The following is an 18,412-nucleotide window of genomic DNA, read 5'->3' on the forward strand; positions in this document are numbered from 1 at the left end:
GGTACTTCCACATGAACCCTACTTGTATCTCTGTTGCCATGTCTGCTCTGGGGAAGCTAAGACAGACATTGTCTGTCTACCTCACCTCTTCCCACAGGCCAGCAACTGACCTGTATTCAGGTGGAAGCGGGTAGTGGGGAGTCCACCTGGAAAACTCAGCTTATCTAAGCACCTAGAAGGTATGCTGGGCCAGAGGCTGAGTCAAGTCGACAGGCCTCAGGCCTTTGTCACACCAGTTGACTCTTGCCTGACCCCTTACAGACTATTAGCATGCTGGGGTCTAAGGCCAAAGTGATCCATTTGGGAGGGGTCCTGGCTTCTGACTCTTAGATCTCCACGGGTCAGAGCGACCCTTCCCTCCAAGGACATGCAATACCCTGAGGTCTCAACTGTGGTCTTTCCCACCCCGCCCTGAAGTAGCCTTCAGGTACCCATTGCACCCTATTCTGTGCAAGGGAGCCCAGGCCACATCCCCAAGCAGCCTCCAGAGGGCGCCCGCTGCGAGGCCGGTCTTTGTGCTCCTTAGCGCTCAGCAGCGCTGGCGGGGAGGGCGCCTGCCCTCAGCCCCCCAGCATCTGCAGGGCCACTCCAGGGCCTGCGCACCCAGGCTGGCCCTGGCTCGGTGCCACCCGCTCGCCATGCACTTGTACAGCTTGCTGTTTCCTCCTTTCTCCCCGCGCCCGGACCGGGCCCTACATCCCGGCAGGCCCCAGGGTCTGCATGCCCGTTGGCACCTCTGTACACCACTGAGGGTTGGCATGCCAAGCCCCGGCCGCGGCAAATGCAGGGTTAAGGCGGGAGGAAGGTTTCCCGAGTCTGGGGGAGGCGGGGACGAGGGGGGATAAGGGGCGGACCCCTCCGGGCCCCGCCCCGTACCGGATCCTCGCCGTAGTCTCGTCGGGCTGGAGCCCCGGCTTTCTGCCCTAGCCAGAGCCGGCGTCAGCGGAGGCGGAACGGCGGGCCCACACCCCAGCGACACCAGAACCCCGGCCGGTGAGTCCTGCGGAAGCCGAGCCTGGGGGAAGTTTGGGGTGTGGGGACGCGTTCGCCCAGACCCGCCCTGTCCTCTCCTCTCTCCACCTCCCCTCCCCAACCATCTCCTCGACCTGCAAGTTTGGGTCCAAGAGGCCATCCTGCCAAAGATCCAGGAGTGGATCAGCCCTTGTGGGAGAAGGGAGACTGGAGAAGACGGGCGGTGGGCTATGAGGGGAGCTAGGAGCCCAGTTGCTCCACTGCTGCTGGAAATGCCACTCCAGCCCTGTGCTACACGACCTCCTCAACATGTGTACCCTCTTTGTAGACAGGGTGAATGAAGTCCCTGGCCTGGGCACACCCTGATGGTGGACCCGCGGGAAATTGGAACCCTGGTTGGACTCTGGCTTTCTTGGGCTGGTGGGAGTGGCTGAACCCTGTGGGTGTTGTCATGGTATCCTGGTCTCTGGCACCTAACAGCAGGGTGAGGGTCCCGCCAGTCAAGGGGAGGAGAGATGGGACAGTAGCACGGGGTGTGGACTGCTGTGGGGAAAGAAGGTACCGGATGGCAGGTTCTGTGTTAGTCACTGTATCTCCCATTCAGGCTGAATGTGACCAAGTTGCAGGTGGCTTTTAGGGCAAAGGGAGTGTGGAAGAGAATCCCTGGTGAGGTTTTCCCTAGGAAGGAGGCAACTACTGGGTGTCTGGGGTCTGTCTGTCCCATGCTGCTATCCCCTAACTCCCTGTGGGGAGGGAACCTCCACAGTTCAGTGCCAACCCTGGCCCTCGCCCTCCCTTTCACACCCAGACCTCAGCTGCAGGCTGCTCTCCAGGGGCTCTGACACTCCCTCTGTTTTCCTTCTCCTGCAGGTGAAGGCGAGGCCTGGTTGGGGTAGACGCTCTCCCTCCTGGCACCTCTTGGTAGAAATCAAGATGAGCCCCCATGCTGCCCCTGCACTGAGGCCTACAGCCTGAGCAGACGGCATGGCCCACCACTGGCAGTGAAGGACATGGCTACAGGAGGTGGCCGGGCCTTCACGTGGCAGGTGTTCCCCCCTATGCCCACTTGCCGGGTATATGGTACTGTGGCACACCAGGATGGGCACCTGCTGGTGTTGGGGGGCTGTGGGCAGACTGGACTGCCTTTGGATACTGCTGAGACACTGGACATGGCCTCACACACATGGCTGGCCCTAGAGCCCTTGCCCACTGCCAGGGCTGGTGGGGCTGCTGTGGTTCTGGGCAAGCAGGTCCTAGTGGTGGGTGGTGTGGATGAAGTCCAGAGCCCAGTGGCTGCTGTGGAGGCTTACCTGGTGGACGAGGGCCGCTGGGAGCGTCGGGCCACCCTCCCTCAAGCAGCCATGGGGGTTGCGACTGTCGAGAGAGGTGAGTGTCCTCTCACGGTCTGTCAAGTGCCCTGACACCCTGCGTTCCCTCTCACTCCCAAAGGTTGGATGAGAAAAGGTTGCTTTTGCCTGGGTGCCCAAGCTGTTGACTTGCCTCCTGTGTCCCCTCCAACCTGCCCCGGATTTGCAGCAGACTACTTTCTGGCACTGAGATGGGTGACAGAGCTCAGGGTGGCCCCGGGATGACAGGAAACCCAGCTGACTCCCAGCCCATTCCTCATTTCTAAGTGATGGGGGTGGCCTAGTGACTTGCATAGCTATAAATAGTCTGGAATGGGGGAGGGGAGTTGGCCATGGCTTAGAGCCTAGAAAGTACATAGACTCCCCCCAACCACCTACACACACACACACACACACACACACACACACACACACACGTGCTCATGCACGCTAGGAATCCTGATTGATGTGGACAAAGGCCTGTGACCAGGGAGTGGTTGTCATGACAGCCGCTGGCTGACTAGTGCTTCACCCCAAACCCCCAGACATGCCCCCTAGCTGACCTGGAGAATCTGACAGAAGGCAACACCTACTCTGGTGAAAGGGTGTGGTGGAGGGACGCTGGGAGGACTTCTGGGCCGGAAGGTTTGTGGCCAGTGCCTCAGCCCTGCACACTCAAGCCCCAGTGCCACTGCCAGCTGATCCCAAGGCCCCCACCCTAGACTGAGCTCCATGCTGAGCAGATCCTCCTAGGCTCCTCAGCCCTGGCGGAAGCCATTCCCCTAGCCCAGCCTTTTCCTCCTCAGCAGTCCCCCCGTCCTCCTCCCCACCACCACCTGTGGCCTCTAGGTCCGACCACAGGTCCAGGTCAGCCGTGCTTGGATGCCAGACTTGGTTGCCATAGCATCTCCAGGGAGACGGAGATGGATTATAATTAGATCAGCTGCCTGCTGCTCTTCACTGTGAGGGGCCCTGGCCAGAGGGGGGAGTCCCAGCTAGTCCAGCCCCTGACTCCAGACCAGCAGACATATGGATGTCTGACTCTCAGGCAAGAATGGATGGCTTGGGCCAGACTGCGGTTTAATCTAAACTACTCTTTTTTTCCCTCTTTTTCTGTACAGATGGTCTGGTATATGCCCTGGGGGGGATGGGTCCTGACACGGCCCCCCAGGCCCAGGTACGGGTATATGAGCCACGCAGGGACTGCTGGCTTTCCTTACCCTCCATGCCCACACCCTGCTATGGAGCCTCCACCTTCCTCCACGGGAACAAGATCTACGTCCTGGGTAAGGGATGGGGGGTGTCGGAGAGCAGCCCAGCTGGGAGCCCAGAGGTCTGCACACCCATGGGTTGGCTGGGTTAGGGACCAGGCTTGGTTTGGGATGACAGGACTTGGGGAGCATCCTTGAGAGAAGATCTAGGTGTGTTCTGGGGGCTGCAAAGCCCAATGCCATTGCGTGTGGGGTAGATGATTCCTGCACAGGAGTGCACACAGCAAGGTATAGGAGGCCAAAGCAGGCAGATGAAAAACCTCATGGGGCTGAGGAGCTACCCAGCCTCTGGGATACCCTTTCAGGTACCCCAATTCTATCAACAGGGGGCCGCCAGGGCAAGCTTCCGGTGACAGCTTTTGAATCGTTTGACCTGGAGACCCGCACGTGGACCCGGCACCCAAGCCTGCCCAGCCGTCGGGCCTTTGCTGGCTGCGCCATGGCCGAGGGCAATGTCTTTAGCCTAGGTGGCCTACAACAGCCTGGACCCCATAATTTCTACTCCCGCCCCCACTTTGTCAACACTGTGGAGATGTTTGACCTAGAGCATGGTAAGCAGTGGCAGGGTCTTCTGTCCCTCTGGTGAAGGGGCATGGTGTGTGGCTGTATCTGATTTCCTTTCTCCTGCAGGGTCCTGGACCAAGCTGCCCCGCAGCCTTCGCATGAGGGACAAGAGGGCTGACTTTGTGGTTGGCAGCCTCGGGGGCCACATTGTGGCCATTGGGGGCCTGGGTAAGTAGGTAGTTGGGGGTGGGATGTTGGCCTGGCCCCGCTGGAGTTCCCCAACAGACCCCTGAATGCAGGGCTAAGTGAACAAATAGAACATCAGCTAATCTGTTGCTCAGTCTGTGGTCATACCTCCCAGGCCATTCTCTGGGTCCCTGGGAGCCAGAGCTCCTACAACTTTCTCTTTTTCTTGCAGGAAATCAGCCATGCCCCCTGGGCTCTGCGGAGAGCTTCAGTCTCGCAAAGCGGCGCTGGGAGGCATTGCCTGCCATGCCCACAGCCCGCTGCTCCTGTTCTAGCCTGCAGGCTGGGCCCTGGCTGTTTGTCATTGGGGGTGTGGCCCAGGGCCCCAGCCAAGCTGTGGAGGCACTGTGTCTGCGGGATGGAGTCTAAAGGCCTGGTGAGAGCCATCCAGGGGAGCCGCTGGGTGCTGGGGGACAGGTGCCTACGGCAGGTGCCTGCAGTTCCTTTGGTGGCCAAAGGAGCTCCCTGTGGCTCTGTTGGCTAGGAAGGTGTGGGCCAGTAGGCACTTGAAATGTGGCCTTGGACTTGGGTTCAGGTAACCTTTGTCTTTCATATAGGACACACATGTACTCACAACCTACCTTCACCACCATTCACTCATGGGCCATGCCTAGCTCCGTCCTTGCCCTAGAACCTAGTAGGTCCTTTGTCCAACTGGGAAGCAGGGAAGGGAGAGCCAGCCTGGGGCCCTGTGAGGTTAGTGCCTGTCTGGGAGATGATCTGGCCTGTCCAGCTGCCAGCCTGCCATGAGGGTGCTTGTAGACCCAGGAGTGTCCAGAGATGGAGAAGGACACAGCGGGAATAGAGGAGAGACTGGGGTGGGGGGACCAGCAGAGGGCTGAGCGAATGCTGGTTGGTTGCCCTTGACACTACTGGGCGAGTCATTTCACCTCTCGGTGCCTCAGCATCCTCATGTGTAAATGGGGAGCCGCGAAATCTTCCTGCCCTACCTACCTCACAGGGCTGTTGTGAGGACCAAGGGGGTTTGGATGTGTAAGTAAAAGTCCTGCTCCACTCTGCTGTGTGACTCTTGGTGTAGACACCCAAGCTGACTCATCAGCCTCTGCCCCCTTACCTCTTTGGGGGCGCCTCAACTCTGGCAGGAACGAGGGTCTTGGGGGAATGCTTCTTGATTCTGGTCTCTGATGTCTTAGCTTAGGTGACCCAGAGTAACTGCTCCTCTCTATTGTGCTGGATGTTAGGGGGCACCATGAGGACGATAGAAGAACTCAGAAAGCAAAGGGCCTGCAGTGTGTGTAAGCCCAGGAACGATCCCTGCTCTGCTTCTGGTCCGGCTTCCGGCTGGTGCACCTGGGAAGGCAACACTAGATGGCTTCAGTGCTTGCTTGATCCCTACCACCCCCGTGGGAGACCCAGAGAGAGAGGTTTTGGCATTTGGTGAGTGAACCAGTGGATGGAAGATTCTGTGCCTCTCCTCTCTCCACCACTACTCTGCTTTTAAAATAAATTATCTTAAAAAAAAAAAAAAAGGGAAACTGCAGCAAGGGATATAATGACATGTAGGTCCAAGTTACACAGCGTCTCCTCCCCCTTCTTCCCTACCCCCATACAGATATGCATAGTCCAAGGCTGCCACTGGACCAGGGCAGTGTCCCTCTGTCACAGCTGTGGAGCAACCATCCCTTGGGCAGGGCCAGGTGGCTACTTAAGGTTAGCAACTGCCAACCCTTGCCCTTGCCCTCCAGCCTTTGCTGCCCTTTGCCCTTTGGTTTTGCTTTGCTTGTAGCTACCCTGAGTACCAAGGGTTCACAGCTAGGTTTGCCACAAGTATTTGGGTCCCTGGGACCCCATATTTTGTGTTAAGAGCAACCCTGCTGGTCTCGTGGCCTCCTGCAGCCTGATCCTCTCACTTAGTGGCCAGCTTCAAGGGCAGTGCCTCTTCAGCACAGCATACAGATGCCATAGTGCACGTTTGTGGGATCTGGCTCTGCACCCCTGACCTTAGGGATCTGTGAGTTCAAGGAGAATCCTGGGTTAGTAGTCCTTTAATGTGCGGGACCAGTCCAAACATTCTGAGACCCCCGCGTGGATGTAGTGCTGCAGCAGCCTGCGTCTTGGCACCCCTGGGAGGTCAGGTAGAGTGTCTGTCACCGAAGCCTGGGTCACTACTTTGGGGCTACCACAGTGGCCACCCTGGGATGGCTGGCAGAAGTTCTGTTGGTAGGTGGTACTGATGTGTGGGGGACGGACCTGCACAAAGTGGACGAGGCGCTGGGGTTGCTTGCAGGGTTCAGGGGTTGTCCGGAAATCAGACTGGTAGGAGGATTCCAGGGGCCGCTGCCTGCTCAGCTCCAGCTCACAGGGAGCCCAGCGCAGGAAGGTGTGCCGCTGCCATAGACGCTGCAGGTCTTTCCGTCTTCCGATACCCTGCAGCAGGCAGTAAGGACCCTTCTCAACGGTACGGGCCCTTGGCCCACAGTCTTGGCACCAGACACCCACTTGGGCCCCAAATTAAACCTGTCTACCTCATGAGGCTTGGCCTCCTTTGTTTGCTTTCTTAGAGATGCCATCCAGTTCAACTTGGAAATCTGGAGGATCAGTGACGCCTCCCCCAGCCCTACCAGGTTACATGTACCTGCTCTGCTTTGACAGAGGGCATCCGTGTAGGAAATGTGAGGAGAATGGCAATGAGGGAGGTGGATACTCCTCTGCCTGTAGAAGCAGCCATCCTCCACCCCTCAACCCCACCTCCACCAAGGTCTTAGCTGTTCTGCCACCTTCTCTGTCCTCCACCTAGACTAAGGGGACTGGCTGCTTTCATTCTTTCCAACACTCACTTTGTCGAAGGATGTGCGGTTGTCATGCTTGGAGAAGAAATGCTGCTGTACCGGCTCCTTGAAAAACAGTGACAAACAAGATGCATGGGGACAGTGATATCCTCCGGGTACTGTCTCAGGGCCCATACCGGAGGGAAACGGCCAGGAGCCTCCACCACGCGGGAACCGCTAAACTATCAACACTCTCAAAGGACAGGGGCGACTTAAAGCCACACATCTCTCCTGGGATGGCTTATCCTGGAACTTGCCCTCAAACAGAAGCTTCTGGAGCTGATGGTCGGTTAGAGCAGAGGCATCTAACCAGATATCATGCCATCAGGGGCCGGTGGTGTAGGCTTCACACTGAGCCCTTTAGATTGCCCGCAACAAGGCTCCAGGCCTCTTCTCCCCCTCTATGCACGTGCCCTGTCAACACACCCGGGCTCTTGGCCCTGAAAGACATCTGGAAACTAAAATGTCTGTCCTTCGCTCAAATTCCTTCCTGAGCTCCAGACTCATGAGTCAAGCTCCTACTTGAGGTCTCCACGTAAGTACCTAACGGGATGTCATCTCCAAACACATGTCTGAGCTCTGAATCATCCTCACACGGTCTACTCACAGCAACACCCCTCCCCCAGCTCAGACCATGCAGCTAGGTCCTGTCAGACGCCTCAGTATCCCCACGATGCTCTTCTATCCCAAGCCTAATGTGCCAGAAACTCCCATCAAAAGGATGGGGCCAGGATGAGACCACTCCTCAGCCTGCCTTCTGCATTCTTGGTTCCAAGCCAAGGTAAATCACTGCAGGTGATTCCTGCCCAGTGTCCTTACTTCAAGCTTGCCTCCCCAATCTGTTGTCCTCTTAGCAGCCAGTAGAATTCTTTTGGTAAGTCAAATAACACTTTAATTGCCCAAAATGCACACTAGTTCATGTTTTTAGTGGTCAGAGTCATCACAGTGGCCCGAGACCCGCATGCTTTGGGTCCTTCTGTATCACCAGCCACAGGGCCGCATGGGCCCTCAGACATGCCGGGACTGCCGACTCAAGCCCTTCCACCGCCATTCCTGCTGGACACATGGGTAATTCCTTCTCTTCTTTCTCCTTAGAGGCTTTCCTGGCCTAGATGTCAGCAGTCTCAGGTCTGCATTTTTCATTGCTGAATATACTGTTTGATTTTGTATTCTGATATTACTTATGGCTTGACAACTCCCATTGGAACACGAACTCCATGTATACCAAAAGCTTTTGGAAAAACAAAATTTTTAAGAATTTTGAACAGAGCCACCAAAGCAAGAGATATAAATAAACCTCAATGTTAGTTAAAAAGTCTGTGTAAATATTTGTAAAGAGTATGAAAAGCCACAGATTTGCAGAAAATATCTATGAATTATATATACAACAAGGAATTAGAATATATAAAGAATTCTACAATCTAATTAGAAAGTAGGCAAACAGAGCCTGGTGCTGTTGCCTAGTGGTTAAATTCCTCGCCTTACATGTGCCAGCATTCCACATGGGTGACAGTTCTTATCCTGGTGGTCCCATGTCAAATCCAGCTCCCTGCTTGTGGCCTGGGAAAGCAGCTAAGGACAGCCCATAGCCTTGGGACCCTGCACCTGCTTGGGAGACCCAGAGGAGGCTCCAAGCTGCTGGCTTCAGATTGGCACAGCTTTGGCTGTTGCAGCTGCTTTGGGAGTGAGTCAATGGATGGAAGATCTTTCTGACTCCCCTCTCTGTATATTTGACTTTCCAGCAACAATAAAATAAGTCTTCAAAAAAATTAGGCAAATAATGTGAAGACCTTTCACCAAAAGAGCTATGTGGATGGAAAATAATACATAGAAAGATGTTCAATATCAGTCAACATTAGGAAGATGCAAATTTAAGCCACACGATATGTCACCACATATTTATCTGAACGGCTAAAATTGAACATGGGGATGATAGCAAATGTCGGCAGGAGTACAGGGCAACCAGATCATTCATGCATTGCTCGTGGGCATGTCATATGATCCAGTCATGCTGGAAAACAATTTGGAAGTTTAAAAGCAAAACACGCAAAAAATGTGCCATAGGACCCCAAAAAGTCATACTCCTGAGCATTTATCCCAGAGAATAAACAACCCAAATCTGTACACAAACATTCCTATCAGAGAAATTTGTAAGAACCAAACAACAAAATTGGCACATGTGCCATGGACTACCACTCAGTCAGGAAAAGAAATGACCCATTTATATATACAGCTTGGGTTTAATTATACTGAGCAAAAAAAGCCAATTTCCAAATATTTCATACTATAGTATCATATTTTTTCAGTGGCACACTTTCAAAAAATGTTTATTTATTTTTATTGGAAAGTCAGATTTATTTAGAGAAGGAAAGACAGAAAGATCTGTCCTCTGGTTTGCTCCCCAAGTATCTGCTATGGCTAGAGCTGAGCTGATCTGAAGCCAGGAGCCGGGACCTTCTTCAGGATCTCCAAAGTGGGTGCAGGCTCCTGAGGCTTTGGGTTTCCTTTTTCTGCTTTGCCAGGCTATAGGCAGGGAGGTGGATGGGAAGTGGAACAGCTAGGATATGAACTGGTGCCCATATGGGATCCTGGCAGATGCAAGGTAATGACTTTTAACCACTAGGCTATTGTGCTGGGCCCTTACTGGTAAAAAATAATTTTTTAAAGGTTATACCTTTTTCAAAATATTTATTTTATTTTTATTGCAAAGGCAGATATACTGGGAGGAAGAGAGACAGAGAGGAAAGATCTTCCGTCTGTTGATTCATTCTCCAAGTGACCACAGTGGCTGGAGCTGTGCCAATCTGAAGCCAAGAGCCTGGAGCCTCCTCTGGGTCTCCTGTGCGGGTGCAGGGTCCCAAGACTTTGGTCCATCCTCTACTGCATTCCCAGGTCACAAGCAGGGAGCTGGACGGCAAGCAGGACCGCTGGGATAAGAACTGGCACCCTTATGGGATCCTGGCATATGCTAGGCAAGGACTTAAGCCACGAGGCTACTGCGCCATACCCCAGTGGCACAGTTTTAAAAATTGAAGAAATACCGGTGGTTAGGAATAGGGGAGGGGTGAATGAGTGGGAGGCAAATGGGTATGGTAATAAAAAGACAATACAAGGCTTCTTGTAATATTGGACAGTATTTAAACTGGTGATGGCCAGACTTACACAGCTGAAAACATTTTCTAGATCTCAACTCTCTCCCTCTCACACACGAAGAACAGTAAGAATAAAACTGAGGACAACTGAATCAAGCTGACATGTGGCTTAAGTGTCAATGTTTTGCTTGTTTGAAGATACTATATCTTCAACAAAAGCTACCATTTGGAAAAACTGGACAGAGCCGAGATGGGATCTTTCTGATGTCTTACAGATGCTTATGAATCTAGAATCATCTCAGTGCTGGTAGCAGCTTTTGAGAGGTCTGGGGCAGGTGCTTGTGGCACTGGTTAAGATGTAGCTCAGAACGTCCACATCCTGCAGAGGAGTGCCCGGCTCATCCTGGCTCCAGTGTCCTGCTAATGGCACTACATGCAGAGCTCACAGCCCAGTAGCTGTGCCCTTGCAGTTCACACGGGGAAAACTGGACGCAATGCTGGGTGTCTGCTTTCAGCCTCGGCCCATCTCAGGTGTTATAGGCACTTAGGGAGTGAACTAGCAGATGGTAGATCTATTGGTGTGTTTGTCTTTTTGTCTAGAGATGTATTTTAAAAATACATCTCTAGGGCCCGGCGGTGTGGCCTAATGGTTAGGGTCTTTGCCTTGACCGCGCAGGTATCCCATATGGGCGCTGGTTCTAATCCCAGCTGTTCCACTTCCCATCCAGCTCTCTGCCTGTGACCTGGGAAAGCAGTAAAGGACTGCCCAAAGCCTTGGGACCCTGAACCCACATGGGAGGTTCAGAAGCAGCTCTGGGCTCCTGGCTTCAGATCAGCTCAGCTCTAGCCGTTGCGGTCACTTAGGGAGTGAATCAATGGACAGAAAATCTCTCTCCTTGACTTTCCAATAAAAATAAGTCAATTAAAAAAAAAAAAGTGGGAACTCTAAAAAAAATTACAATAGGGACCTGGCGTGATAGCCTGCTGGCTAAATCCTCACCTTGTTTCCACCAGGATCCCGTATGGGTGTATCCCAGCTGCTCCACTTCCCATCCAGCTCCCTGCTTGTGGCCTGGGAAAGCAGTCGAGGATGCCCCAAAGCCTTGGGCTCCTGCTGCTGCATGGGAGACTCAGAAGAAGCTTCTGGCTCCTGGCATTGGATTGGTTCAGCTCCAGCTACTGCGGCCGCTTAGGGAATAAATTGGCAGATGGAAGATCTTTCTCTCTGTATATCTTCCTTTCCAGTAAAAACAAATAAATCTTTTTAAAAATTGGGGCATCTAAGGAAATGTTCAGTTGTCCCCTAGATGTCTTTACCACTTTGTAAAAGTATTTAAATTTAATTTCATTTTATCTAAAAGGCAGAGGGGGTAAAGAAAGAGACCTTCCCTTTGCAGTGTCACTTTGGTTGGGTCAGGCTGATGGCAGGAGCCTGGAACCCAAACTGGGACTCCCAAGTGGGTGGTAGAGACCCAAGTCCTTGAGCCATCACCTGCTGCCTCCCAGGAGACTAGATCAGAAGTGGAGGAGCTGGGACTCACACCACATATTTCAATATGGGTTACAGGCATCTTAAATGACAATTTTACCACTTTGTCGAACGCCTGCCCTCCTTGCCCACAGAATGGCCCGCAGCTCCAAATGTGGATGCTTCTGCTGTTGGAGGCAGCTCCTCTTCAGGGAAACTCATTATTCCCGCAGTGGCAGGATCAGCTATCGCCTCCCACTGATTTGAGTTTTGTTCTCAGCACTGTGGGAGTATGGTGAGAAGAGCAGTCATTTCCTCCCCACCCCGGCAGCTCTGGGGGCTTTTTCTTCTCCTGAGGAGAATGAGCTCCTACGTCTTCGCTTTTAAGCCACTGGAGCTCCTTTTCCACTAAGTGGTCTCGAGGCATGTGGGGGCCAAGGTTGTGCTTTTCCGCTTAAGGAGCCTTAAATAAGAGGTAAAGTGTTCAGGGAGGGGGTAATATCCACATGTAGACGCTGGCAGGTCTGAAGTCAGCAGAGTGCTAAGGGGGAGCATTGTGTGGCAGGCTGGGGTTTCGGGGAGCAGCCGAGGCTCAGCAGTTGTAGGACTGTGGCTATGAATGTCTGCAATGCTGGTCTGCACTTAGGAATGAACAGGAACCAAGTTACACTTTCCAAGAGTTACAGCAGGTGACAACTGGGATAAGCTAGCCTGGCTTAGAAGAAAAAAAATGAAGGAGGAGAGAAAGGAGTTTTCTTGCATCTCAATGTCATGGCAAACTGTCCCTGCTCCTCCCACCAGAGGAAAATGGATGCCACATCTTGCACAGGTTTAAGCAAAAAAATCCTCATCAGGCAGCTGAAAGCACGTGCTGCTGGGCCAGCATGCACAGTTTCCGAGCAGCTTCTTTAATTAAAACAGCTTTACGTTCCCGAAAGAACCAGGAGACTTGACATTTATACAACCTGAGCCCGAGACACACCGGGCCTGGTATTTGGAGATGCAACTAATGTTTGCAGATTCTTTCTGTGGAAACTTTTACTTTAACTAGTGGCTAGAACACGTTTCCCACATGCCCGTGCCGAGGGAATGAGTTCATTAGGTTCAGAGGCCACTCTGGTCCCTGGGCTGACAGCTGCCTTTGCAAGCTAGCTGCAGACTTTCAGCAGGAAGGGCCAGGTGGCCTTTTTTCCTTTTCTTTCTTTCTTTCTTTCTTTCTTTTTTTTTTTTTTTAAGATTTATCTGTTTGAACTGTGGTCACACAACAAGGGGGAGGAATCCACCATGGGGGGAGGGTTAGGGGAGGGGTGAAGGGAAACCCAGTACCTATAAAACTGTGTCACATAATACAATGTAATCAATATTTTATATTGTCTGTTAGGGGGCTGGCTTTGTGGCATAGCAAGAAAAGCTGCTACCTTCAATGCCGGCATCCCAGATGGGTATCCTAGCTGCTCCACTTCTACTCTAACCCCCTGCTTGCTAATGAGCCTTGGAAAGCAGTGGAAGATTTCTCAAATGTTTATGCCCCTGCACCCATGTGGAGACCCAGAAGTTGTTCTTGGCTCCCAGCTTTGGCCTGGCCCAGCCCTGACTGTTGCAGCCACACAGAAAGTTAATCAGTACATGGAAAATCTCTCTCTCTGTTGCAAATAAATAGATACATCTATTTATTTATTTATTTGGAAAGCAGAGTTACAAAGATTGAGAGACAAAAATCATCTTTTGATTCATTCCCCAAACAGCAATAATTTGCCAGGGCTGGGCCAGGCCGAAGCCAGCAGCCAAGAGGCAGGGGCTTCATCTGCATCTCCCATATGAGTGATAGAGGTCCAAGTACCCAAGGAGCATCTCATTGCCTTTTCCAGCCACTTGCAAGGAATTGCAGAGCTGGATTAAGAACAGTGTGGCATGCTATCCTTCACCTGAAGCATTGGCAGCCCATGTGGGCACATGTTCTGGATGCTCCTTTCTGATCCAGCTCTCTGCTTATGGCCTGGGAAAGCAGCAGTAGATGGCCCAAGTCATTGGGCCTGTTGCACCTACATGGGAGACCCAGAAGAAGCTCCTGGCTTCTAGCTTCAGACCAGCTCGACTTTGGTGATTGTAGCCATTTGGTGGGAGTGAATCAGTGGATAGAAAATTCCTCTCTATTTCTGCTTCTCTGTGTGTAAAATCGGCCTTCCAAATAAAAATTAGTACATCTTTTTTTTAAAGATTTATTTTTATTCGAAATTTAGATATACAGAGAGGAGGAGAGACAGAGGAGGAACTTCCGTCCAATGATTCACTCCCTAAGTGAGCGCAACGGCTGGAGTTGCACTGATCCAAAGCCAGGAGACCTGAGACTCTTCTGGGTCTCCCATGCAGGTGCACGGTCCCAAGGTTTTGGGCCTTCCTTGACAGATTTCCCAGGCCACAGGCAGGGAACTGGATGGGAAGTGGGGCCACTAGGACTAGAATCTGTGCCCATGTGGGATCTTGGCGCATGCAAGGAGAGAACTTTAGCTGCTAGGCTACAGCACCAGGCTCAAATAAGTAAATCTTAAACAAAAGTGTGAAAGAGCCAGGACACCAACCAGTATTCATATAGATACCATGTTACAGGCAGTGTTTTACCCACTGTGTGAAAACACCAGACCCAGTTGCTGGTGTCTTAACATATGCCACAACTCTAGCCCTTACAAGTTACTTCTTTCCTTGCATTGTCCCTACTCCATCACTCTCACGATGGAGGTTGCCCTGGATGGATGAATTTTTGACAACTACATTTGGGCCTGCTTTGGTAAGAAGTGCAAGGTGGTCCTTGCAACTGAAAATGCTAAGGAGTTCAGGTTCCACCCCACGGCTGATTCTAGGATCTCTCAATCAGGGAAAGCATTTCTTGGGAAATCCAGTAGGACTTGTCCAGAAGCTGGGGAACCAGAAAGTGCAGTGAGTGAAGCACATTCTGGGCTCCCCTTCGGTCTGCTATCCCTTCCTTCTCCCCATCCTTGCCCGGAAGGCTGACTGAGTGCCCCCAAGACCGGGCTCCCTTTGTCACCAGGGAGCTCTGGGAGGTAACAGAGGGAAAGAAGGAGGTGGTAGTTCCTGTCCTGGTGCTCTCTTGGGACAGCTCCTGCCTGACTCTGACCCCAGCCTTCCCTCAGTGTGGCTCTCACCACACTACTTCCCACTTAGCCCTCTAGGCTCAGCAGCAATAACCACTGGGTTATTGTTACTGGGTTATTTAATTACTGCGCTATTGTTGCCCCTTTTCCCAGGAGCTTCTGCATCCACTCCTTCACCTTCTGTTTGAGTTTGCTTTCGTGGTTGGAACACTGGCTGATGACACACAGGGCCTCCTTCTTGTCTCTGGTTAGGCAAATGGTAGAAGACCTGGGCCCTGTCTCTCCCTCTCTCCCAAAAATAAGACTTTTCTTCTTTTCTTTCTTTTTTTAAAAAAATATTTATTTTTATTGGAAATACAGATTTGCAGAGAGAAACATCTTCCATCCACTGATTTGCTCCCCAAGTGGCTGCAATAGAGCTGAGCCAATCTCAAGCCAGGAGCCAGAAGGCTTCCTCAGGTCTCCCTCATGGGTGCAGGATCCCCAGGCCTTGGACCCTCCATTACTTTCCCAGGCCACGGGCAGGTAGCAAGAAGGAAAGTGGAACAGATGGACATGAATTGGCGCCCATATGGGATCCTGGCACATGTGAGGTGAAGACTTCAGCCACTAGGCTACTGCACCAGGCTTTCTTTCTTAGTTTTCTTTCTTTTCTTTCTTTCTGTCTTTTTTCTACCTTCCTTCCCTCCTTCCATCCTCCCTTCCTTCTTCTTTCTTTCTTTCTTTCTCTCTCTCTCTCTTTCTTCATAACTATTTATTCTTATTGGAAAGGAAGATTTGAAGAAAGATCTTCTATCTGCTGATTCACTCTGCAAATGGCCACAATAGCCACAGCTGAGCCAATCAGGAGCAGAACCCAGAAGACCCCTAGGGATCTCCCATGAGGGTACACAGTCCCAAGACTTTGGGTCATCATCCACTTCTTTCCCACACAGAGAACTGCCTGCTCCATGTAAGTGGAGCAGCCAGGCCACATACCAGTACCCATGTGGAATGCTCATGCTTGCAGGCAGAGGATTAACCAAGTGATTTTGCCAGTCCAAAAGCTTTTTCAAGCTACCTTAGGCTCCCTCTGCCATCCCTCCTTCCAATCCTCTGTGACTAAATGTGTGGACCAGTACCCAGTCTCTTCCTATACCACTGCTCTGTCTGACCAAAGGAAGCCTGCGGTTCATTGTCAAAGTCTTGGACCATGAGGCTAGCTGTGGCTGGACAATGCGGCTTGGAGGCATCAAGGGTGGTTGTTAGCAAAATTCAAGGCTCACTTCCTGAGTTCTAGAGGCTCTTGTCCCATAGCTACACATTCTATCTGCACCCTGGCCTTCCTCCTCCTTCCTTTATTTGTTTACTTGAAAGGCAGAGTTACAGAGAGGCAGAAACAGAGAAAGAATCTTTCCTCTTCTAGCTGATTCCCACAACAAATGGACTGGCCCAAGTCAAAGTCCGTTTGTTGGAACCAGAACTGCAGTGAGATCTTATGGGTGGGCGGGAGCCCAAGCTCTCAGGCAGCATTCACTGCTTTCCCAAGCACCTTAGCAGGGAACTAGACTGGAAACAGAACAATTGGGATTTAAAGTGACACATGGGAAGCTGTATCGTTAAGTGACAGCTTAACTCACTGAGTCACAAAGCCAGCTGGTCCTTCCTTCCTGTTACTAGAAGGAGCAGTGATCAAGTCTGTCCAATTTGGCACCTGCCCTTCTCTGCCCTATCTGTAGGGAGAAGATCTGACAGTTCAGGAAAGAAGAGCCAAGCCTCATGGCTTCCCCAGGGATCGGATGGTCCTGAGTGTCAGTCCTTCAGGAGGAGGGCTGGGTTTGATGCCTTTAGTGCCTGGGAAAGCAGGAAGTTGCCCCGTTACCTTCACTTCCCCTGGGGTTGCCTTTTACCTGACATCGCTGCAGGAATGCTGCTGGAGGCTGGGGCTTGGCTGCAAGGCGGTATTCTCTAGCACTTTCATTCTTGAATTGGCCTCTGTAATGCCCGTAGAAACCACTGTTGTGCTATAAGAAGGCAGAAGGTAGAAGGCAGACACACTCAAACCCCCGTCCTAGGTTCCAGATCTCAGGGTCCCCATCTGAGGATTCCAAGGAATCCAGACTAGAATCCCCTTGTGGGACTTCCTGACAGAATATAAATAATATAGAGGAGAGGGGCTAGCAAAAAGATGTTTCCATCTATTACTGGGACAGTTGGTCCCGGCTGTGCTGACCCACCTGGGAGGGCTATGTGTGTGATGCGGGTGGGTTGGGTGGGGAGAAGCACTAATAGTGTACGTGGTACTTCCCTGCTGTGCTCCCCACAATTTTAACAGTGCTCAAAGATCCCTGAAGTGCAAAAGTCCACTTCCTCCTCATCTATTGACAAAGTTGTGAGCACCTGTTTGCTACCCACAGTCATTCCAAGGAAATGTACTTTCCAAAAGGAGTATTTCACCAACAGAGAATGCCTTCTGGAGAGAACTTCAGAGAAAAGCACTGGGAGATTATGGAAATGTGCCCCCATCAGGGGTACAAGAAGGGAGTTCCACTCTGTTGACGCCATTAGGCGGGCATCCCATGGGTAGTCACACCTGCAAGTTCTCAAGGCCTCACCTCTTTGTCTTGAGATCTGATAACAGTCTCCGGTCACCCATAGTCACAACTCTAAGTGAAAAAAACCCGTATATCCTTAGCCTGACCTCTGGCCATCACGAGAGGCTACTTAACAGGCCTAGGAAGGTCTTATGTCTTTCTTATGTCTTATGTCTTTCTATCCCTGTAAGACTATCCATCCTTCTACCATTTGTCAATCATTATTTGTTGCCTTTTTGTTGGTTCAACAGTATTTCCTGGACCTTAACTGTATTCCAGGCAGGAGCTGGGCATGGGAAACAGGCAGTCTTGGCCCTCAAGATGTTCCCAGAGTAGAGAGCCAGGTGGCAATGGAACTATGAGCAAGGAGCAAAGGAGGTGTTGGACAGATGAAGTGCTGTAATTGGCTAGTGTGAGAGCAGGCTACATTGTGGGGGATAGGCTATCAGGAAGGTCAGGCAGGCTCCAGGAGTGAGCTCAACAGCAGAGGAGAAAGAGGCAGCTCAGGGCTCCTCCAAGCAGCCTGGATATTGGATGAAACCTCTTCACATCCCTCTCAGGACTTGCGCAGATTTTGGGTGCGACCCTAGGCACCAAAGTTATTCTAAAGTGCATTCTTGGGGCCAGCATGATGGCTCAATTGGCTAACCCTTCACCTCCAAGCACTGACATCCCATGTGGGTGTTGGTTCATTTCCCAGCTGTTTCATTTCCCATCCAGCTTCCTTGCCTGTAGCCTGGGAAAGCAGTGGAAGATGTCCCAAAGCCTTGGGACATGTGGGAGACCTGGAAGAGGCTCCTAGCTTCCGACTTCAGATCAGCTCAGCTCCGGCTATTGTAGCTATTGGGGAAGGAACTAATGGATAGAAGATCTTTGTCTCTTCTCTCTGTATATCTGTCTTTCCAATAAAAATAAATAAATCTTTTAAAAAAGTGTACTCTTACCCAGGAGCCTATTAAAGCACTTTGCATCTTTCCAGGAAGGGAACAGAAATGTCCACTTTTCTTCTTGTCTTTTTAAGGCTATGTCTGAGGAAAGAGA

General features: G+C 51.7%; 2 protein-coding genes across 2 annotated transcripts; one reads left to right on the forward strand and one right to left on the reverse strand.

Moving 5' to 3' along the window:
• Positions 1-736: 736 nt before the first annotated feature.
• On the forward strand, positions 737-5,353 carry KLHDC8B (kelch domain containing 8B). The gene is made up of 6 exons (XM_040995006.1): positions 737-993; positions 1,843-2,358; positions 3,440-3,604; positions 3,916-4,140; positions 4,220-4,321; positions 4,512-5,353. Exons 2-6 carry the CDS (start codon positions 1,983-1,985, stop codon positions 4,706-4,708), a joined length of 1,065 nt encoding a protein of 354 aa, XP_040850940.1. The 5' UTR covers positions 737-993; positions 1,843-1,982; the 3' UTR covers positions 4,709-5,353.
• A 981-nt stretch (positions 5,354-6,334) lies between these two features.
• Positions 6,335-18,410, reverse strand: CUNH3orf84 (chromosome unknown C3orf84 homolog). Its single transcript, XM_040994999.1, has 4 exons — positions 18,316-18,410; positions 16,688-16,801; positions 7,138-7,194; positions 6,335-6,748 (listed from the first exon to the last, which is right to left on the reverse strand). The coding sequence occupies exons 1-4, from the start codon at positions 18,340-18,342 to the stop codon at positions 6,335-6,337; spliced, it is 612 nt and encodes a 203-aa protein (XP_040850933.1). The 5' UTR covers positions 18,343-18,410.
• Between the last annotated feature and the right edge of the window lie 2 nt (positions 18,411-18,412).

This window comes from Ochotona curzoniae, unplaced genomic scaffold, assembly GCF_017591425.1.
Source record: "Ochotona curzoniae isolate NIBS_2020 unplaced genomic scaffold, NIBS_Ocur_1.0 contig_908, whole genome shotgun sequence".
Classification (NCBI taxonomy): domain Eukaryota; kingdom Metazoa; phylum Chordata; class Mammalia; order Lagomorpha; family Ochotonidae; genus Ochotona; species Ochotona curzoniae.